The sequence below is a fragment of the Sinohyriopsis cumingii genome, chromosome 12, assembly GCF_028554795.1.
Source record: "Sinohyriopsis cumingii isolate HCF-2022 chromosome 12, ASM2855479v2, whole genome shotgun sequence".
NCBI lineage: Eukaryota > Metazoa > Mollusca > Bivalvia > Unionida > Unionidae > Sinohyriopsis > Sinohyriopsis cumingii.
In genome coordinates, this window is record NC_142972.1 from 87,868,682 (window position 1) to 87,893,611 (window position 24,930).

The following is a 24,930-nucleotide window of genomic DNA, read 5'->3' on the forward strand; positions in this document are numbered from 1 at the left end:
AACACGGTCAGTACATCATCAAACTCCAGACAACCAATACATAATCTCAGTTGAGATTATTGGCTCATCATCACCAGCAGTGGTAGGTCTTCTTTGGAATATATCTGGATTTAATTAGAATTTTATTCATGAAGACTTGTGAAATAACAAAATTTTTATTTGGGATTTAATTTACAATTTATTAAATTCTATGCATACACATTATTCGCTGATCTTTATAAAACTTGTTGGTATTCACTCCTTTTATGTTACTTAGTTTTAACACCATGGATTCGTAACAATACATACATACATACATACATACATACATACATTCACATACATGCATGCGTACATAGTTACATGGATTGGAGTGGAAGGTAGGATTTTAGACAGGCTCTGGGTGGAATCCATTCTTGTGTCTTGAATTGAACTTTGCGGTATCTGTATTTTGTTTGTGTCTTTAGTATGTATGCCATCTGGGTATTTTCTGGTGTTTCTCGAGCCTTGATAACAATAACAGAAAATATTTTCTCTTAAAGGAAATGGCAAGCTTTACACTTAATGAAGCGCCAGATTCATAAATGGTTATGCAGTTTAAAATGAAAATTGCTGAATCTTTTATGAACTTGCTGCTGGCCTCATCCTGGGTTATGCAGTCTATGGCCATATTTGCCCCAAAGTGTTTACACTTTTGATGAGAAATATTTACCTATATAAGCTTTAAATACATTGAACAATACGTGTACAAACAAATTACAATTTACACACAGTATTATGTCATTCCTATCTAAAGATGAACTTAGCATATAATTAGGTTACCTGTCAAATAAACCACGGTATATGAATCAACAATTGATCAAGCTTAGGAAACTTTAGAATCAGCATAAACTATTTTTGTTTCGTCATAACAAACGTACCATTTCACACATACATATGAACTCAACTCTAATGCCCGAAGAAAATTAGCCAAACATTAGGATTGATTACTCAAGGAAATAAGTTAAGGAATATAAACATTTTTCGGGATGTTTACAAAAGATGCATAGAACATTTGAGTTAATGCAAACCAGCAAGACAATAAAGGTGACAAGTTGTTTTTATTTTATAAAGCAGAAATCTTAAAGTATAATACTATAGGAAATCCATGTACCATTTCGAATCTGATATCTTGCAGAGTGTTCGATGATAAAGAAACTGGCTAGCAATGCAACAAACTATATGCAAATAACTTTGGTCTGACTACGCATGTGATCCAGCCATGATAAGCATGCACCAACAGTCTGCATTTGTGTTCTTATTGCATCTTTTAATGTCTTTAATTAATACCCTGTTTCAAATTCAATATGTTGATGGTATTGCTAAAACTATGACCATTTTGTTTTCTGTAAAGGAGATAAAAACCCAGAAGCCATAAGGAGCAACAGAAGAATAGAACTTGTCACTGCGGAGACACCAGCCAAAATGGGACAGGTAAATGTAAGTAGTAAATATGCGATTTATACAACACAGACTCTTCACAACCCACTATAGTCGGTATAATCTGATGTAGCTAGTCTAGATGTAATATATAAAATGTAAACAGTATACAACTCAGTATAGTCAGTGGATGTAAATATTCCATATTTAATTCATAGGACAGTGCACAACCCTGTACAGTCAGAAGATTTAAGAAGTCCATATATGATTCTTAGTATATACTCATTTTATTCTCCGTTAACTTTACATTGTCAGCTTCATTCAATATTGTACTATAATGCACACCTTTATATTGCATTCACGTGCATAAAGGAACTACTATATATTGCAAACAAACAATAGACGCAGACACTTGCACTATTGATTTGTAAACAAATCATGTATACTCACGTAGCAGGCGCTTTAAGGCTTGCTTGATTAAATTTGTTTCTGAATGAAGTAAAGCAGATGTTTCGTGGACTGCCACATTCCCGCTGCTTTGGCACATTCCGCATTAACTTTTTTGATACAATGTTTCAGATTTAGGTTAGCTATACAGTTGACGCCAGAAAGGGTCCTTACAAAATAACATAAACGTGACACGGGATAAACTGTCTTCTTTAGCTGGTATTAAGAATGGCAAAAAATATACTTACAGTTTTACTGTCTGAAATTCTTCAAAATTTACTTTCTTAGTTCTGCAGATCCGAATTACATGAGCCATGTCATAGATTCTCAATCTTGATTACACATTACAAAATTGTACTGCAATTTCAAATATATTAAGTGCAATTGCATCCTCCTTACTGCACTCAAAATGAAATAAGCATTAAATGTCTTCTTGATAATTTCAATTGAAAGACTGCATATTTTCCCCACATTATGATTGCAAACATTCAGTGACAGAAACAGAAGCGCATTTGCAGATGTCAACACGCTTCTCACTCGCTTCTTCAATCCGATGTATTTCTTTGTGGAATTGTCACATATAAATCCAGTCCATAATCACGAAGTTTCGTATAATTGAAAACAATACCAAAATCTATTCATTCCAGATCAAATGGAAAGTTGTTGCAGTGCGCATTCATTCACAAAATGACTCCAGATTTCAATTTTAACTAGACACGCCATTTTTTCGAAAGTTATGTAGAGCGTGACTAATTTCAAATTTATCTGGGCGGAGTTATGTGCGCAGTAATAATTTTTGTGTAATGGAGAATCTTGTATATTAGTTTGGAACACGGCATACATTCAGTTACTTTTTTCTTGTAGTGTATTTTGTTTATATAATTAAGCATTAGGTACAGTACCAAAATGAGCATATAATAAAAAGGTTACTACATTTGTATTGGAAAATATGAACTCGTTTCATCGGATGGATATAATGCACTCCCAAGGTCGTGCAGTATTTACATCCAAAAACACTAGTTTGTACTTACCCATACAAATGCAGTAACCAATAAATACAATGCAAAACAATACACCACCCACCACACTCAGCAGATGTAATTTCAGTAATTTAGTCAAGATAAGGATATCTCAAAACTTAATATTAATTGTATCATGCTTAAATTATCGGGCTGTTGAAGAATAATTTTAATAAATGAAAGCAAACTTATTCAATACTTAAATGTATTTTAACTTTTCTTATATACTAATGAGATTGGCGTTTTAACACTTGTGTAATTCTGCAGCAATCATACCGAAAATCGACTAATCATGCTCACATCCCTTTACATGCTGTTATTGTTCCTAGTATTAAAAACCAAAACTAAAAAAATGACTTTCTTTATAAGTGCTCCTACCAAATCAAAAATTGCAAAATAGGAAGAGTCCTAGCATGGCCATATTACACATTAATAGAAAAGATACCAATCCACCATTCAATTCAACTAAAATTACTCAATGTAGAAGACCATTTTGAAATAAATCATCATGTTAAAATTTGCTATCAAATGAATTAACTCGAAATTCTTCCACTCGTGGGTTCCAACCGAAGGGAGGTATTTAACATGAGTAATGAAGTACGAGATTTCAATATTTACTTACTCTGGTCTGTCCTTACCTGTATCTAGTTAGCAAATCATATATGTTTATAATTATTTGGTATACTTTTGCTGTTGTATGTATTTGTTTATAGTTGTTGATATTATTATCATTAATGAAAATTAGGACATGTTTAGACTCACACAAACAAGATCAATCTCCCATGTGACCTGTACTTATGTCCCTAATACCAATGGAAAATACACTAATACAATGAAACATCCCCACACACTCAGTCTGGAAACTTATCCACACTTCCTGTTTCTCCCCAGTTCGGGTGAGTCTCTACCCACCCCTCCCGCTTCTCTCTCTCTCCCTCTCTCTCTCACACACATACACACACACAAGCAGTTATGTACATATTAATTCCATACTTACAAACAAAGTAGAATAATATTCAAGCATGAGTATATATTAATCTGGCTACTTACATTAATTATTATCGTGTGATGGATAGAAAAAAGGTACACATCTCTGCTGTTATAGACTTTACAGATGTGTCGCTAACCATGTTCAACATGAAAATTTAGGTAAAGATTTATATAAAAGAAAACCTCAATTCAAAACGAGCGATAAAATAAACAGATGTCATTACCAATCAAGTTAGGTCTTATTTCAGTATATTTTAATATGATCTTTCATTTAGTATTACTTCCGTTGGATTCATAATGGATGAATAATTGAGCTTGCTGCCATATTTGAGGTTTTAATTACAAACGTTATAGCTGGTAACTGCCACAGCATATTAAAACATAAATGTCATGCACAAGCCACCTGTCCTATTACTACGTTTATTACATATGCATTGGAAATCATCAATGCAGTATGAGTGATATGGGGCTAACTATGAGAATGTTGCTATCGATATTCCCGTCCATATTCAAGGTAGCTACTTCATATTATTGTAAGCTGAAAGGCTTGCAAGTAATTGGATTTAACAAATATTGTATATTGGCTTTCACTCAATCACAAGTGAGAGGATAACTATATAAAATGTAAATATTTCAAAGGCTGATCCATATTATGGCCATCGTGTAATATATAGTGAAGAATAAAATCTGCAAACTACCGAATCCAACTCTTGATTAATGTTTTATGCCAATGTCATGCGGAGACGTGCCTGTGATTTTCTTTACAACCAGATTAGTTTGTTTAATTTAACCCGAAGACGTGTTATTCTCAAATAATATAGTAGATATGATTAATTCTTTGTTTTATAAATCGTAATGAGAAATTCCTTTTCCAAACTAAATCGCAGATCCTGTTCACCGATAACGTATGGCCAGTTAGTAAATATTCTTAAGTCATTATTTATTCTTTTTTCAAAATCAGATCAACATATGTTTTGGGAACTGAACAATATTAATATTACTTATTTTTATAGAAGAGAGATTCTATTGATGAACTAAAAACTTCAAGCGTAACAGATCAGACTACTCATGAGGAATGTAAAGAACCTTTGCAGAGAAGAAGAGCTTTGCAACCAGGAAAGAAATACCATGCCTTTTTCAGTTACTCTAGCACTGACATAAAGTGGGTGAAACAAACTGTAGAGAGACTTGAAAAAGACCACGGGTTCATTTGTTGTGAGTATGATCGAGACAATACTCCAGGAACACCATTATTGAAATTTGCTGCTTACAGCATCAGAAATGCCTACAAAACTGTAGTGGTCATGACTAGTGAAGCATTTCAGAGTGGTTTTGTTTTGCATGAAGTTGATATGGCCATTACACAAGGTTTCGATGAGAGGAGAAAATGTGTTGTCCCAGTTTTATTAGAGGAATGTGAGGTTCCACTTCACCTCAGGATCCTGAACTATGTTGATGTTCGGGATATCGAAAAGATCAACATCTGGTTGCCCGCATTAGTGAAGGAGCTAGAATCTTGAGGTGAGTGGGCATTTTACCAGGTTTCCAGTCAGACATTTCTAAATGAGGGAGTCGGGGGCATATTTTATATGAACGAAAGTTTTAATGTGATGTATAATTTCAAAACGAAAATTTACATTCATATTTTCTTATATTTTTATTTACTGTATCTAGAGTGGCATCAGACTATAGTGTACATAACATGGTTACTTCCATATATTTGTAGCTAGAGTGGCATCAGACTATAGTGTACGTAACATGGTTACCTCCATATATTTGTTACACTGATGTCATTTTATTGTCTTTTCCTTATCATCCTAACATGGACACTTTTCTATACTCTTAATAGTAGTATTGTCATCTTGATAACGTTTGTTCTGTATGGCATAGAAATGTTTCTTATATGTTGTTAATGTGACTTGATCAATTATGGTTGAATAGATGGTCATCTAAATTACATTAGTTATACATATTTTCTGAGGAAGATAAAAGACTCTAACAGCAATACTACATGGAGAGGAGAGAGTCATCTAGCTCTAAGAAGGACCAAGAAAAAGAACATGAATGCTGATATACAGTTCCCAACAGAATCTAAATAGGATCATGAAAGTGAACTCTGTTATACCCATTACAGAAGATCACATCAACACAGTTCGTCTATGCAATGCTCTGGCATCTTCTGATGCACTGAGGGAACATTGTCAGTCGAATAATTGTACCTCCCTTATGGTAACAACTGCAAAGCATCCTGGCCAATAAGGCCCATTTGTCCAGTACATGATTGTTGAAACCAAAGACATGTTGTTTTCCCAGATTTCTTGGCATGGTTTACGATAATAATAGACCATTCTGAAATTTCGTTGCTTTATACCATGACATGAAAAGTAACTTCCATTTCCACGCCAACAGCAGGGCATGAAAATCCTCCAAAGGTCAACCTGGCGCAACAGCTTCAGGGGCCAGAGTGGAAAAGGTACGGTTATCTAGGACAAAATTTAGTCATTGTCTACATAGGAGAATTAGAGTTCACTGATTACTGGCAGAATATTGGTGATATGATTCATGACAATGAAAACGTTATATTTTGTCCAGAGGTTCCGAGTGTAATTCAAGAAGCATTCAGTTTAGGCTATAACCTCTCATGTTGCCCATCAACTTCATAAAAATGCATGAGTATAGAAAAACAAGGTTGAGGTAATATGTATGTTTTATATAGGTATATGGCCACATTCAATAAGTGCCAATAATTAATTCCGTTTTCCTTATTCAGTATATTACACATCTTTTATGAGAAAACGTGTGAAATATTGACATGCTTCTTTTTTCAAAAATGTCGAATTTAGGGCTTAAGTTTTTAAAACAAAATCTGTCCAATATTGTCCATGCCCGTAGCATATCTCCTCAGAATACTTTATATATATATATATATATATATATATATATATATATATATATATATATATATATATATATATATATATATATATATATCTATATATATATCTGTGTATGTGTGTGTGAGATAGAGAGATAGAGAGAGCAGACAATCTTGAGTACTGGAAGTGTCATTTGAAATGAGGAATTATGTTCAATGTTCTGTATTATTGTCTGTCTGGTAACTTTAAACATATGCGGATAAGTGAATTATTCTTTCTTAAAATGAAAATTGTATACAGGATTGACATACATACACTTATAATCTGTGAAGTTGTAAACTTAGAAAAAAGTAAAAAGAAACATTTTTAAAAAAATATTTTCCAATCACTTGTGAAAGACATATGTTCATATAGCGTTAATAATCAGGTTTTGTATCATTATTCGGATTGCAAATAGTAAAGAAACCATCATGAGAGATATTTCTTTTTCTCAGATGCAAACACGAGAAACGTTATTTGTCCATGAAAGCTGTTCAGGTGGTTAGGACACAGAAGCATATGTCCATATCTTTCTTGATATGGTGAATGTAGTCTGCAGTCATACTCAGTGAAAGTCACTCCACACATGGACATGGCCATTCTTACCAAAAAGAAGGTATTCAAGTACATTGATGATTTTTGTTTTGTGGTCCATATCCCATGATGTTAGTTGCAAACTAATTTTCACTGCTTTCGTCAAAAGAAAATAAACACCTAAGACAAACTTTTAATATGTTGTTACGCAGTTTTGTTATATTTTGTTCTCTGAATATTTTGCTAGGTCCTTAGTGCCATAGTAACAAACATCATGATTAATTTACCACCTTGATCTAATTACACTGGACAACAAATTTTTACAAAAGTCATGTTACTGAAATAAAATTAGTCAATTCTTATCAATTTTTATGTGCTGAACACGAATATGACAGTCAAATTGCAAAATTGGCTCTAGTTTTTTTGTAATCTGCAAGAAATTAATGTTTACATAACGAAATGCATTCCAATAGTAAAAGGTCAACTGTAATAGCCTACCTATAAAAAATCAAGTCATTGACTACATCTTAGATTTCTTCGCCTGTCTCTTGTACAGCTGTTCGGGAGCATCTCTGAGGAGTGTCCAGCAGTAGTCAGCCAGCATTGTAGTGGACCATTTTCCCTGGTATCTTTGTTCCATTGTTGCGATATCTTGATGAAAACGTTGGCCGTGTTCATCACTAACAATACCACAGTTGCTAGGAAAGAAATCCAAATGGGAATGAAGGAAGTGAATCTTTAGAGACATATTGCAGCCAAGTTTCTTATACTTCATCAACATGTCTTCTACTAGTTCCTTATAGTTTTCTGCCCTAACATTTCCGAGGAAGTTTGTAGAAACTAGGCGAAAAGCATTCCATGCTTGTTTCGCGTCACCTTCCAGCAAGTTGTTGAACCGGTCATCTTTGAAAAGCTCTCGAATCTGAGGACCCACAAAAACTCCCTCTTTAATCTTTGCTTCGCTGAGTCGAGGGAATTTTTCATGCAGGTATCGGAATGCTGGCAAAGTCCGGTCAATGGCTTTCACGAAGTTCTTCATCAAACCTAGTTTGATGTGAAGGGGTGGTAGCAAGATTTTCTGAGCCTCAACCAGAGCTGGGTGTTGGATATTCTTCTCTCCAATGGCTACATTCTGCCTGTGAGTCCATTCCTTCCTCATGTAGTGCATTTCCCTTGCTCGGCTATCCCACTCGCATAAGAAACACATGTATTTTGTATATCCTTGCTGCAGTCCCATTAAAAGGGCAACTACCTTCAAATCACCACAGAGGTGCCAGCTGTACTTGTTATACTCAATGGAATTCAGTAGCTGCCTTAAGTTATCGTATGTCTCTTTCATGTGGACAGCATACGCTACTGGAATAGATGGAAGAATGTTTCCATTGTGCAAAAGCACAGCCTTGAGACTCAGTTTCGAAGAGTCCACAAATAGTCTCCATTCTTGTGGGTCATGAGTGATTTTTAAAGCATTCATGAGGCCCTCAATATCGGAACAGAATATCAGATTACTTTCCTTTCTGAAGAAAGGCTCCAATTGCTGGTGGCGCTTTCGATATGCAGTAATTGTGACATCTTCTTCTAGAAGATTCCATTGTTGGAGTCTTGATCCTAGCAATTCTGCCTTGTTCTTTGATAAGTCCAAATCACGAATCAGGTCATTTAGTTCTTCCTGTGTTATTCTGTGTGGGGTTGATGATGCACCACAGTGAAAATCTGGATCACTGCATGCTGATGGACCAGGAGAAGAACAGGTCGACTCACCTTTGTCTTCGTCAGATGAATCAAGAGAATATTCTGCTGGAGGTTCTGGAATAGGAAGTCCCTCACCATGTGGAACTGGTCTCAATGCAGACGGAATGTTTGGGTAGACTATTCTCGACTTCTTTCGCTTCGTTATTCCGCCGGAAAGAGGAGGAACCAAGCAGAAGTAACAGTCATTTAGGTGGTTGCTTGGCTCTCTCCACACCATTGGGACTGCAAACGGCATTGATGACCTTTTGCAATTCAACCACTGTGAAAGCTGTGTTGTACATGTAGCACAGCATATATGCGGAGCCCAAGGCTTGTCTTGGTCACCAACCTTGCATCCGAAGTAAAGATGATATGCCTTCTTCACTTGAGAATTGATACTTTTCTTCTGGTTGGCAAATGTCACTTCCCCACAAATATAGCAAAAATTGTCCGCGGTATTAACACACTTTCGAGGCATTACTGTTCTTTATTGTACGTAAATGGATAAAATAATAAGTTTTATGTAACAGTAGCTTGAACTGTCTCGCACAACGTCTAAAATATTTTAAATGCTGAACCTATCTGATTGGGCTTTATATAGTACACTGCTTACGTCAGCTTCAGCAGCCGCCTGGCATTAGTATAATAGGCCTACACATGTATAGTACACTGCTGACGTCAACTTACTTCAGCAGCCGCATGGCATTAGTATTGCATTGCATCAGAAAATGATGCAATCAACTGTGGATGATGTGAGCATGATGGTGTTATGCAATGTTACATCATTATTCCGGATGTTGCTGCAGTCCTACTGGAGAAATTTACACAGTGAAACATAGAAAATGAGGTATATGAATATCTTCAAAACGAGAGCCAATACAAATTTTTCACGGTTATATTCGTGTTCGGCACACCAAAATACTACAGATTAGGGCCTTTTCAAGTCAGTAATGATTTCACTGTTGACCAGTGTTATGAATGGGGGAGACACTTTCCCCATTATGTGCACCACAAATATATGGAAATTTGATCATTTCAACTATTATCTTAGTGCATAAATTTTTCTATAAATTTCATTATCTTATTTATTTTTATCACTCTCCCTTACTTTATGTCCCTATTTCTTTTATGACTTGAATGTAAAGTCAGTGTTCGCGAGTATTGATATTCTTACGTGGCGTATTTTCCTGAAATATTTAACCCTTATGAAAATACTGAATTTATTATTGCATAATGATGTTTACAAAAATTGCTGGTGACTGCTATAATATTTATGGAATAAGCTGCGTAAATAATTATTAGATTTTGGTTTTCATCTACATGTTTTTAGCTCAAATTAACGGGGTCAAGAAGAAGTTATGAGATGGGTTTTCATGTGATGTCCATCATCCGTCTGCATGTTAGCAAGTATGTTATCGCTGTTCATTGTAATTTTCATGGAGGATTGCCATGAAAATTGAAACTCACATTCAAGGTCAAAGGTAATGGCAAAGACTTTGTATTACATTTACGACTATCCTGTAAATGTGTTTACTCACATGTGCAAGAAAGACATTTTTTTACTAAATTTGATATGTTGGAGTTTCTTGGAGATTAGTTTGATACTCAGCAGATAAAATAAATTAGAACACAACTGAATAAGACCTATTGTGGATACATGGAAATTAATTTTCCCCAAAAGGGTATATGTCAAACCAATGTACTCTAGCTTATGTATTGTTATGGTTGTTAATTAAATATAGCTTTGCAACAAAGTTTGGGGCCCCGAGTGGCCGAGTGGTCTAAAGCGCTCTTCGTTACGGATCACTGCAATCTCACCTCTGTCTGCGGCGGTTCGAGTCTAGGATTCAGCCAATGTGGATATGTGAGAAAGCTTGCCAGTAGCTTCTCGTGGGTCGGTGGTTCTTTCCGGTGTTTTCCCGGGTTCTTCCTCAACCATTAATACTGGCTGCCATGTATAGCCTATCATGTGCTGAAAAATGGCGTTAAACCCCACAACAACAACAACAACAACAGCAACAAAGTTTATGCGAAAAAGTTAACACATGTTGATTTTTTTAATTATTTTTCAAGTGAAATTTTCTTACGTCGTATACAACTCATTTACAGTCTTAACATTAAGAGTATTTTACCCTTATAAATCTTTTCAACGGGACAGGATATTATTAAGACTCCATGGTCTTAAACTAAGTAGCAGGAAAGAGTGATAACCATCAAGTGTTCTAAAAATTCAAGAAGTAATTTATTTCCCTAGAATACAGAGGTAACATTTGAAATGAAATGAACGGTTTGCAAATTAAATCTCAAATAAAATATGTCATAAATATTGCTGCTGTTACTCATGCAACCAAACCTTTTCAATCTGTTGCTCAAAAAGGCACTGTTACAGATTTCACCAGCTGTATGAAAGGTACCATGACAACAGAACCCTTTTAACTTTAGAAAATGGATATCATTGCAGCATTAAAGAGCACCATATAGTAATTTAAATTCAACTACCATATTGTATGCTGATATAAAGCTCCAGTATAAAGTAAATATTTGTATTTTTCATAATGTTTTTTAATTCATTTTAAAAAAAAAAGATTTATCACACTACACCTGCTACAAACGTACATGCACTTTTACAGGTTAAGAATGCATGTAAATGGTAAATCCCATTTTAAAAATGATTCACCAGTTTTCATAATGACTCTATCAACAAGAAAGCATTGTTGAGTTATAATGTTTTCTTCCATTCAATAGTTCTTTCTCTTTCTGTCATCCTTTGACACCTCTTTTCACATTGCCCTACACTTATTAATGAACAGTTTTTACCTAGAATGCATGCTAATATTTAATCAGGAGACTCATTTATTTGACTCCTCAGTAATATACCATATTTTATTGTGTATAACAACTGGATGTTTTATTCAGAATGAGGTGAGAAACGTAGTTCTGTCATATAAAGTGCAAGTAGGAGTGTTGTGATATAATGTGTTTGCATTTATTTGTGTGCACATCTTAGACTCAGTATTATTTTTATGTTAATAGTTTCATTTTTATATGTAGTGTCTGGAGGAAACCTTACAGACAGTTCAGGATCAGGACCAATCAGGACTCCATAATTCGATATGAGATGACTTGCGAGGAAACTATGCAGGAAAAGGGGGACTGGTAACCTGGCATCACTCACACTGTATCAGAGAGGTAACAAACACTTGACGTCTATGACCCATTCGAACCTAACGTGTGATTTTTTTTACCTTTAGGCAGAGAACTTTTTAAGATATGACCCAATCTGTTTGTTCATCAGTCTGTATTTTAGTCTGTCTTTTACCTTGATGCTAATGTATGAAAAACGAAATTAGATCTATGCTAATGTATGAATGACGAAAATAGATCTATGATAACGTATCAATGAGAAAAAAGAACTATGCTAATATATGAATGAGTAAAATAGAACCATGCTAATGTATGAATGAGTAAAATAGAACCATGCTAATATATGAATGAGTAAAATAGAACCATGCTAATGTATGAAATAGAAGAATGATGAGGAACTTAGATCTTTATTATTGTATGAATTAGAAGACTGACAAGGAACATATATGTATGATCATGCATAAATGAGAAAAACGATGAGGAGGATAGGTCTGTGCTAATGTTTGAATGATAATTATAATGATGTAAATAGAACTATCCCTACTTATGTAATATTATTATGATTAGGTTTTAATTTCACATACTTTGTTAAATTTCATGAGAACAATGAGGGTTCAGTGGCATAGCGCAAGACTCACAACTGAAGTACTGCAAGTTTTAATCCTACCCCAATCAGCCCGGGTCAGGTGTCCTTGTATTACTTAGGTTTTTGTTCTTATTGCCACAACACTAAAGAATCACTGATGTGCTGTTTTGCTATTAAACACAAACAAACCTTGATTTCAAACTTAATTTTCTTAGATTCAGTTGTGCATATAGTATCACATGACAAATTCCAGGTCAAATGTCAGATATATAAAGAGTAAATGTATGAATGATTGTTTACCATACTCTATGTACTATGTACTATGTAATAGGCTATGTACTAAATGTTGTCATCTTTATCTGGCATATGGAAGGTGTGCTGTTAGTAATGCTGATTCTGCCAGCAAAGGGGGTGTATTTTTTTCAGTTTATGGTGGCTTTAACTATAGTGTGCTATGCTTGAATCATTGTTGTGAACATTGGTATCAAGAAGGCCAACTGAACATGTATAAGATGACCTTGCTTTCTGTTTTCTTTCCAGGAATGGAAGAAGGTGGGTCCAAAGGATCCTATTAAGTCAAAAGTAGGGTAAATCAAAAACAGCTGCAGCAAATACTCCTACTCACCTTTTCTCTTTATTGACAAATTTGAATACTTATCACTATCAAAGTCATTCATTCTAAGGCTGCCTTAAATTTTGCAATAAATATTAATTTTACCCCCATAGTTTAAATTTTCAATCAGTCCATTTTTGACCTCACTGTATACTGCTTTTGATGCAAATCGATGGTGCCTTCATTATTATTATTGCAGCAAAGGTGACAAATTGGTGCAAGGATGTGGTCACGACCACTGATCAGTGAGTGACCAATGTACTTGTCTTAGCTGACCTTGCTTATAACATGATACACTTCTATGCTTGTTGAAAACAGATTCATAAGGTAGTCCATGGTACATAACGTACCCGTTTATACTGCTTTTAGATGATAGAGTGGAACCACTGTGCATCTTTTATATGACCCGGCATGTGGTGCATTGTTACTGTTATCCTGAGCTTGAATGCAAGGGACAATTGTATATCTATTAGGTAACATGGCACATGGTGTATTTGTATTACTATCCTGAACAGCTTATTAGGGAACACTGTACATCAATAAGGTGACCTGCCCTTTTAAGTGACACATTTTTAGTAGTGTCCTAATAGTGTTGGAACACTCTACATCTCTTAGATGGTCCGACACATAGTACATTTTTGTAACTCTCCATATAGTTAAGAAATACTTTATATGTATTAGGTGACCTGACCTGATACATGTTACATTTGTATTACTGTCCTGAACAGCATGATAGTAAGAGAACTCTGTGCATATCTTTGGTGACCTGATGCACGATACGTCTCAATTAATGTCCTTATAGTGCTGGAACACTGTGCATCTGTAATGTGACCTGGCATTGGGTAGACTTGTATTACCTTCCTGAACACCTTGGTAGTGAGGGAACACTCTATGTTAGGTGACTTGACACATATGTTTTATTACTGCCCCGAACACATTGATACTGAAGAAACACCGCATATATGATTGGTAACTTGACAAAAAGTACACTTGTAGTACTGTCCTTAGCACCTTGATAGTTGTTTAGCACTGTATGTTAGGTGATTTGACACATGGTACATTCGTATTTCTTTCCTGATTAAAATAATCCCCATCCCAAGAATTGGTTAGAATAGAGAAATATGATTTATAAAAGGGCATTGTAGGAAATTTAATTGTGAAAAGAATATCTTGGAACATTGTGAAAAGGCTATTGTTGGACGTTTATTAATGAACAGAGTAATTTGGGACATTTACTAGGAAAATTTTAGGAAATGGTTTTGAATCATCTATCCTTCATAACAAATATAATTATTTTTGCTTGTTTTACTGAGTTTTCTTTAAATCTGACTGCAAGTATTACTATTGTATAGTTTGTATATGGTATAACCAAACAAAAATTGTATAATTTTGCTTTTTTGTAGATTTTTATTTTAAGTAATACTAATGTTTAGTAGAGAGGGTGTTGATGTGCTCTTATGTATACAGAAAGCCAATATTTCTGTGAAAGTCCTTAACATGAAACTTCTTCTGTGAAAGTCCTTAACATGAAACTTCATATCTGCAGTCAGGAAATATATCAGATATATATATATATATATATATATATATATATATATATATATATATATATATATATATATATATATATATATATATATATATATATATATATATATATATACACTCAAACCTTTAGACAACAACTGTATTGATTATATATGCATGTATTTACATTTGACACCTTTAGTCAGTTACAGACCTTGTAGGATAAGTTAAATTATGTTCTGCTGGAAAGGATAGGAAAATTTAGCAGCATATTTCCCAAGCAGACAGAAGTTACCATTGAACACTATTAATCAGTAAATATTTCATTACATAGAATATCATAAAAGACACAGTTTGGTTCAAGAGGAGAATAGTCATTGAAAACGATATCTAGTGTTTCAATATAGACCATGTGACTCCAAATATGCATTGAGAAGGAAATCACATGATTTGTATTAATGTTACTCAATTCAAAGCGCAAAAGTTGCGTAAGTCAGTACCAGTATGCATTGTCAAACAGCTAATTGAACTATTAATCTAATTTAATAAGGAATGCATGATCATGGACTAGAAAATGAAGCGTTTTCTACTTGCATGGTTATCACCACAATGATACACGTGTTTTAGAACTGTGTACTTGTCTGCTCCTCAGGGATACACATACTTTGGAGCTGTATAATTGATTGTCACATATTCAATGATATACAAATATCAGAAATGTTTATCTGCTTGTTAGTTCATTAGTGAAACACATTACTTGGTGATGTCTACATGCTTATCAGCTCTTCAACGATACACGTAATTTTGAACAGTATACTTGCTTGTCAGTGCTTCAATGACACACATACTTTGGAGCTGTCTAGTTGTGTTTCGCTTCTTTAGGGATCCACATGACTAGGAAATGACTGCTTGCTTGCCAGTTCTTCTGTGATAAATATAATTTGGAGCTGTCTACTAGCTTGACAGTTATTTAGGGACACACATGCTTTGGAGATGTTTCCTTATCAAATCTTCAGTGACAAACATACTATAGAGCTGTCCACCTGGTCTTCAGTTCTTTAGTGACGTCTACTTGCCTGTCAACTCCTCAACGAGACTAAATACTTTGGAGAAACTGAATACTCAGTATGACCAAATATTGATGACCACTAGTATTTTAATGAGGGTGAGTAGAAATGTTAATTGTGGTTCTGGTTTAGACATATATTGTGGATATACATTGCATGAAGGAAAATGTCCCCCAAGCAAGATTAGCTAACCTTTGACTGCAATGTTTAAACAAAATCTAGGGCTAATACTACTTAAACATGGGTTCCACTGGATGGCCTTAATTTATAAATAATTTATAAATCAAACTCATTATTGAGATTTAGCTAGTTATCTTACTTTTTCTTGACCATTGGGCTTGTTTTAATGCCTGGATACCCGGACAGGTTGCTTCATTGTGGAAATATGAGGCTTTCCAACCTAATACTAGGTGAACTACATGTACATGCAGTGGAGATGGGTAGTGTTTTCAGATACAGTTTGTGTGAATGATTTATTTGTCCATTGTTATGTTGAGACTTCATGAATATTGCTTGTCAATACACCAGCATATGCTATAGAAATGAGCATGATTTCCAGCTCATCTGTGTATAAATTAAACACTTATCCTTTCTTCTATCTACAGTATAACATGCCTTAAAGTCCCTTATACAATTGTCCAGTTCATGTCAGATGCAACTAATTTTACCTTTTTCATTTGTGATACAGCACTTTGATAAAATGCAGGTAAACACTTCTTAACCATTTCGGTTAAGTAACATATAAGGTGTCCCCAAAAGCAGTAGCCATGGTGGCTAAATGGTTAGCGTAGTGGATTTATGACTAAATGTGTATGTGTTCAAATTTTAGTACTTGATCAGCCTAGATCAGCTATTGTGATGTGTCCTTTGGTATATTTTATTTTTAATTGAATCAGTGCAGAAACCACAAGCTTCTAAATCACAAAACATCAGACAAAAATGATGTTTTGTCTATGGTATAGTTATACATTACCATCTTATTTTGTTTCCCCTTTTTTTTTTGTTTAACTTGACTTTCCCAAGCATATTAATACATTACCATTCCATTATCAGTACTCTGTTTGATGTTTAACCTGGGCATATTGCCATAGGTATATTTATGCCTTAGCATCTCACTGGAATTCTTCCCTTAATGTTTCACATGGACTTAACCAGAAATTCATGTCATGCATGGGTCATCTCTCAAACTTATTCAAGATATGTTGGCATACACTGAAATATAGGTATGTGAATTGTGAGAGTTTTGAAGAAATAACACTGTAGAGATATCCATGCATGCACCGGCTGGTTTGATTATTGATAAAAATATATAAGTGCTACGTTGCGGGACATACATATATGTGAAGTGCAATGTACTTTATTGTTTCTCATGCTTTGTTTATATTCTAGGGGGATGTATAAACTGGATACATCTGATAATCCTGCTGACTATGGAGCTGTGATCAACATCAGTCATGTTTAACAAACTTTCGTTGGACGTCTTAGTCTGTTTAATAGTTTGCAGACAGGATACCTATACTTTAATCACACACTGGAAAGACTCCATCTACTTAATACATGTTCACCTGCTGGCAAATGTTGTGACGATATCTTTCATGTGACAGATGTCAAAGCTTATAATGTTTGAGGGCAAATAAAGATGCTTAAAGAATGGACGACAGATGCATGCTACTGTGGTGTCTTTCTCACAATAAACACATTATAAAGTATTTTTCATTTTTCTTGGATTAACGAATGAACAAGGACAGTCACGTCCGGCATAGACATTGTGAAATCTCCATCAATGTAGTTATGTGGGAATGACATAGAAATTCTGAAATCACAAAAGATAATGTTCTGGAAATGACAGATTTTGAAATTACAATAGATTAAGTTATGGGAATGAAAGCAATTCTAAAACTGCATTCGACTTGTAATAAATGCAGTTCTGGGAATGGCATAGAAATTCTAAAATTGCAATAAAAGCAGTTCTGGGAATGACAGAGATTCAAAAGTTGCAGTATAGATGCGTTTCAGGTAATGATAGAGATTCTAAACTTGCAGTAGATGAATTTCGAAGAACAAAATAGAGGTTCTAAAATTACAGTTCTGGAAATGACAGAGATTAAAAAAATTCAGGATATGACATGCAGTTCGTGGAGTGGCAATACGAATGAGATGACTGTAACTGTTGCACTACTTGACAAAGAAAACTTTTAAAACAACTTGGAATTATATTTCTTACAGACAGAATGGATAATAATAATAATAATAATAACAGCTCAAATCTATTAAGAACAATAACTGCAACTGGAATGAAATTCAGTTGAATGTGCTTTACCATTATAAAATAGTTATATAAATTCCTGTTTTCTGAATTTTTTATATATATTTCAACTTTTTTCTGTCAGTGGAAAAATATATTATATGCAGTTTGCTTTTGAAGGATATTTTTCAATTTAGGTAGATACAGTTATCTTTTGTTAAACATCCACCATTGAAAAATCTTAGATATAGTTTTCAATTGCTGGAAAAACCACGAATGCATTGTCGCACACATACAATATATAATATTTTAATATTTTGAGCAGAAGGTATAGTGGGGGTAAATGTGTAACACACACACACACTGTTCTGTATATCTATAATTTTGTAACTCCTGGTACATGATTGTATCTATAAAGAAAATAATTGTGCATGGTCATGGCTATAAATTGTACAGAATATCTTTGTTATAAATTTGTGTATGACAGTAACACTATGTGTCTGATTCTGTTAAGAACGCAAATTGAATCTGATCTATAAATAGATGCTTACATATGAGTTGACAGCTATTAATAATAATCTTAATAATAAGATTTAAATGCGCCTGTGGCTTAATTTCTCTGTGGCTGATGGGGTTTCAAATTTTCTGGAAAAAATTAAGTCAAACTGGGTCACATGAATATTTACAGTCAATGTAAACATAGTAGTTTATTCTGTCAGGTTGTGTCTATTGCGAGGCGCAGTCGCAATAGAAGATAGATATAAGGAGAGAATTCAGCAATCAGATTCATTCTGATTCTGGAGTCATTATCACTTCATCTATTCCTGCTGTAAGTCTACAGATATGTTTTATGTTGTACTTAGATACTATCTGAGAGGACAATATCTGTTTGGACAGATCTGAGGAAATAGAAAGTGCTCATTTTGGACTATAGTTTTATTCTCAAACTGTGATAAATTATTCAAAGGAATTGTGGACAACACCGTCTTGATGACATCATAGCTCTTGGAGGACCAGTATATTTCCGGTTTTGAAATTTATGAGGATGCTTTCAATAATTAAGGATTTTCATTGACCTTTTATAAGTTTGATATGGATTCACTTCATAAAATCTAAATTTCCTTAACATTTTCATAAATGGATTTGATAATTAAATTGTTTGTTAAATTTACCAAACTGGTTAGTTTTGCTTCTTAATGTTGCTTAGGTATAATACTATAATGACTACAAGTTCATTGTCATAATGTAACTTTATAGCACAACATGCAAAATATTATGTAGTAAATATGATGATTTAACTTATTGGTCGTAGGTTGTTTGTACTGTATGTAGATAATAATGCCTCTAAAAAGTTCAGGGTATCTTATAGTTTTAAATTATTGTTGGAAAAACCTCGAATGTATTGTCGCACACATAGTAAAAATATACATTAATATTTTGAACAGACGGTATAATGGGGTTAAAAATGGAACACACACACAGACACTGTTCTGTATATCTATAATTTTGTAACTCCTGGTACATGATTTTATCTATCATTTTAATTATTTTAGGTCAAGGTTGTGCCTGACTCTGTTAAGAAATTGCATCTGATCTATAAATAGATGCTTACATATGAGTTGACAGCTATTAATAATAATCTCAATAATAAGACTTAAATGCGCCAGTGGCTTAATTTCTCTGTGGCTGATGGGGTTTCAAATTTGCTGGAAAAAATTAAGTAACGTCAAACTGGGTCACGTGAATATTTACAGTCAATGTAAACATAGTAGTTTATTCTGTCAGGTTGTGTCTATTGCGAAGTACAGTTGCAATAGAAGATAGATATAAGGAGAGAATTAAACAATCAGATTCATTCCAATTTTGAAATCATCCTCACATCTGTTCATGTTGTAAGTCTGCAGACATGTTTTATGTTGTACTTAGATATTATCTGAGAGGACAGTTGTGGAAATAGAAAGTACTCATTTTGGACTATAATATTATACTGGAACTGATAAATTATTCAAAGAAATTCTGGACACCACCATCTTGACGACATCATGGCTCTTGGAGGACCAGTACATTTTCGGTTTTGAAATGTATAAGGATAGTTTCAATAATTAAGGACTTGATAATTAAATTGTTTGTTAAATTTACCAAACTGGTTAGTTTTGCTTCTTAATGTTACTTAGTTTGTGACCATAGGGTCGTAACACACACACAGGTATAATGCAATAATGACTACAAGTTCATTGTCATAATGTAAATTTATAGCACAACATGCAAAATAGTTTGTAGTAAATATGATGATTTAACTTACTGGATACAGAATATACTGATCAGTTTCAAATTTTTTGGGTAGCTAGACAGTGCTGCATACTCTCGTATAAGTAAAAGTAGAAAAATGGGAAATTTTAATCTTTGTCAAACTGTCCCATGCAAACTGCTTTTTGTGATTTTAAACATTAACGTATTTAAAACAAAACATTTGACCTGATGGAAAAATGCCCCCAGTATGTTGTACCTTATTGTTTGTAAATAACTTGATATCTTTTATGAATGTTTTCTAAGGTCAGTTTTGTTCACCGATATCACAATTTGCATTATGACTTTCGTTTTTATATATTATCTCAGATTCTGTATTAACTTTAAACCTCTTGATATGTATCATGAGTTTCATTTGTAAAAATCTCAGACTCTGTATTGACTTTAAACTTCTTATAATGCATTGTGTTTCATTTGCATGAATAATCTCAGATTCTGTGTTTACAGTAAACTTATTAATATGTATGTGTGTAATTTGGATTATTTGCGTAGCTTTCAAACATTTTCTGTCATATGGCTATAGTGTCTGCAGTGTGGCAGTTTATAGTGATGACTAGCAGTAGGGCATCATGCTGCATACATATAACATGATATACAACCTATTCACATTATCCTGACACCAGACCGACTATTCCTGACAACAACCTTTTAATGCTGCTAGTACTAATTGTGAATAACTCGGCTGGGGAACCCGTGAACCCACACCCCGTGGTGGACGCTCTGACCACTTAACGCTATTTATGAATGTGCATTATGAGTAGATTGGTAAAATAATCTCCGACTCTATTTTCACTTTAAACTTATTAATGGGCATGAGTTCACTTATATAAACAATCTCAGATTATGTCTTCATTTTGAGCTTATTATTATGAATCTGTAATTCCTACAATTATGTAAAATATGCGTATAGTGATGCATTAGGTAAAAACGTTGATAGCAGTATAGTTCTTAACGTTGTTACACAGGCTAATATTATCTATTACTGATGACGACGAGGTACTCCTGATAAAACTGTTACATAGGATAGCATTATCTATTCCTGATAACATTGTTCCTTAGGCTAGTATTATCTGTTAGTGAAAACATTGTCACATAGACTAGTTTTTTCTGTTCCTGATTAACACTGTGACATAGGTTAGTAATATATGTTACTAATAACACTGTCATATTATCTGTTATTATTAGCACTGGTATTTAGGCTAATGTTATGTGTTCTATGTAACATTGTTGCATAGGCTAGAATTATGTCTTGCTGATAACACTGTTACATAGGCTAGCATGATATGTTGAAAATGTCATGATTACATAAGGTAAGTGTTATCTATTCCTGAAAACATTGTTACATAGGCTAGTATTATCTGTTGCTGATATCATTGTTACATAGGATAATTGTTACCTACCTATTCCTGATACCTTTGTTGCATATGATAATATGATTTGTTGCTGATAACACTGTTACATGCTCCAGTATTATCTGTTGCTGACAACATTGTTACATCGGCTAATTGTTATCTATTCATGATACCTTTTTTTACATATGGTAACGGCATTTGTTGCTGATATCATTAGTATTATCTGTTCCTAATAGATGAATTGTCTTTACTCTATAATTGTAAAATATTTCTTTCATTCAACATGTATATATTAGAGTTTAGTCAGGAATTATTAAATTGATTTATGAAGATCACATTTTAGTTTTAAAAATGTGTCATACAGCAAATTTTCTGCATTAAGACAATGAACATGCACATTGAATTAATGTGTGCAGACTGAGAATAGACTATTTGGTACTTGCTACTTGGTATTTTAGTTGTTGAATTGTTGAATGTAATTGTTTGTTAAGGTATACAGCATAATCTAAACTTGTATCCTATCTTAATCTAACAACTAATCAGAGTCATGGAAAACTTTTGCTTTAATTTGTCTAAATATAACATGGACAAAACATCAGGGATGCACATTAAGATATAATTTGTTTTATTGTAGAAATATCAAGGGACTGTAATTTCCTCCATGATGAAATGATCCCAACCACGTCTTACAATAATTAGTACTGGAAATAAAATTGTGAGACTGTTGAAGCGATTAGCTGCAAGATGCCATTGTACATATGTCGACATGTTAGTTTTATTATTTGATCATGATTTTACCACCATTACTGTATGCATCCAAGCAAAATACAAGAAAACTGATGTATTGAGAGAGTTTGATAATTAGCCATATATGTAAAATATATGATTTATATAGTGTTGGACCATTAGCCATTATCAGTAAATTTTATGATGTATATAGTCTTGGATCATTAGCCAATGTCAGTAAATTATATGATGATTGTATCATTAGTCATTGTCAGTAAATTATACAATGTATACAGTCTTTATCAATAACTATTGTCAGTAAATTATATGATGATTCCATCATTAATCATTGTCAGTAAATTATATAACGTATATAGTCTTTATCAATAACCATTGTCAGTAAATTATATAAGATGGATAAAGGTTTTGATGAATGGGTGTGTCTGATTATCTATATGAAGTATCTTTATCATTGTAAATTGCACATTTATATTGACAATTTATTTTAAAGCATTGCTTTTCTTTTGGGTTTTATCTAGTGCATGTTTTTTAATGAATTTCCACATCTATTATTTTTGGAGAATTCTGATTATGTTATCATATGGAGAGTGTGTTTTGGAGTCACATACTTTCTGAATAAATATTGTAATTATTTACTTACCTGTGCATCCTTTATTTAATTTGCAAACATTCATGGTATTTCACCAGATGACTTCTTATTAGCCGTGCTGGTCATAGGCCATGAGAGCTTATGGGGTGCAATCTTTTATATTGTTCATCTGTCCACTGGCACACATTTTTGTCGCTACTCTGAAGAAACTAGAACAAATGCCACGAAACTTGACATACGCATAGATTCCTTGAATTTGTGGTTGCTATATGAAAAGCGTGTTCAGTGCCCAACCATGTAAGCATAGGTTGATTGCCCTGTTGAATCATTTGGAAAAGCAATTATATCCCATGTCATCCACATAATATAGTCTACACTGTCTTAACAGTACCATTAAAGGAAACAACAAAAAAGAAAAACATATCAAAATGAAACTTGTCCAACTTAGACATCCAGTATGATTGTTACAGCAGCAATGTTTGCTATTATGTTGAGGATAACGTTTCTTAGTGACGATAAGTGTGAAAGTCATTTTGTGACATGTATAACACAATAATTGCAATTACTGTTGATTTGTTCATTTTCAGTTGCTTCTTCAATTTTTCTTTGAGTTCAGAAAACAATCCTGGATATTATATGATTAATGTATGGTAAGATTATGGTAAGAATATCATACAACATATCATCGATATGAATGATGTCGGATTAACTTCTTTTCTCTGTAATAGACATCATATAGTATAAGATTTCCTGCTCTTCTACTGACATCAATTGTGAGGAGTAAATTATCTATCTTAAGTGACTTGTATCGTAACGATTTAATGCCTTGTATAAGGTATACTGAGAGTTGATATTTTCCTCTCTATCTGGACACGGATGTGAAGGAATCACTAATGAGCAAAGAAACGTAATAAGGACAAAATTAAAATCTATTAATTTGTGTGCAATTAAGTTGCACATTCTCTTGAACCAAGAATCAAGAAAATTGATATTTATAATATACGATATATGATGCAAAAATAGTGGGCATCTCATTGATCCCAGTGTATTGCAATACCTTGTATTTTGGTTGGGTGTTATATTTTATATCTAAAAAATAAATAGTTCCACACCTTTATTTCATAGTGGAAAAAGTAGTCTGCAGCCAACAATACTAAACAGAGAGAAGGAATAAATATAGAAACACCTATCGATCACCAGCAGTGATTTGGGAAATACCGGCAGCACCAGGTGATGCTGTCATTCCGCAATTTGAGTTCGATCTGTCACTTGATCATACGACGAACTTTGGTATTTCAGTATCACAGAACAGCAAATTGAATTTTGCATAATTTTGTAACTGTATTTCTGAAAGTAAGTGATTAATTAATGAGTCATGTTGGATTTCAATTTTTTAATGTAGTTGATTAAATGAATATACTTTACATTCGATTCGGGCAATAACACACCGTGGTCGATCATAACCCACATAAAGATAACCAAACACAGTAAGGAGTGGGGAGATCACTCATCATCACCACCTCCTGATAATATATATATATATATAGAGAGAGAGAGACAGACAGACAGACAGACGACAAACAGATCTACATACTGTATATAATGTTCTGTTATAAATTGTTCACTGATCCAGAAACCCAGTGTTGCCCGAGTTTCTCATGTAAACAAGGTCAAAAGCAAAATTAAAACTAGCAATGATGGAATTCAGCACTGATCATA

The 24,930-nt window shown here is 33.7% G+C and overlaps 1 protein-coding gene across 4 annotated transcripts; it reads left to right on the forward strand.

The window, feature by feature from the left end:
- The first annotated feature begins 1,376 nt into the window (after positions 1-1,376).
- Positions 1,377-23,261, forward strand: LOC149786925 (myeloid differentiation primary response protein MyD88-A-like). 4 transcript variants are annotated; one of them, XM_089977452.1, is made up of 7 exons: positions 1,377-1,458; positions 4,868-5,375; positions 7,225-7,385; positions 10,365-10,515; positions 12,086-12,223; positions 13,305-13,351; positions 17,361-23,261. In XM_089977452.1, the coding sequence occupies exons 1-2, from the start codon at positions 1,444-1,446 to the stop codon at positions 5,372-5,374; spliced, it is 522 nt and encodes a 173-aa protein (XP_089833578.1). In that variant the 5' UTR covers positions 1,377-1,443; the 3' UTR covers position 5,375; positions 7,225-7,385; positions 10,365-10,515; positions 12,086-12,223; positions 13,305-13,351; positions 17,361-23,261. The 4 variants fall into 4 exon arrangements, 3 of the variants coding, with proteins under 3 accessions (XP_089833578.1, XP_089833580.1, XP_089833579.1); XM_089977454.1 differs by lacking the exon at positions 13,305-13,351; XM_089977453.1 differs by lacking the exon at positions 10,365-10,515.
- The last annotated feature ends 1,669 nt before the right edge of the window (positions 23,262-24,930 follow it).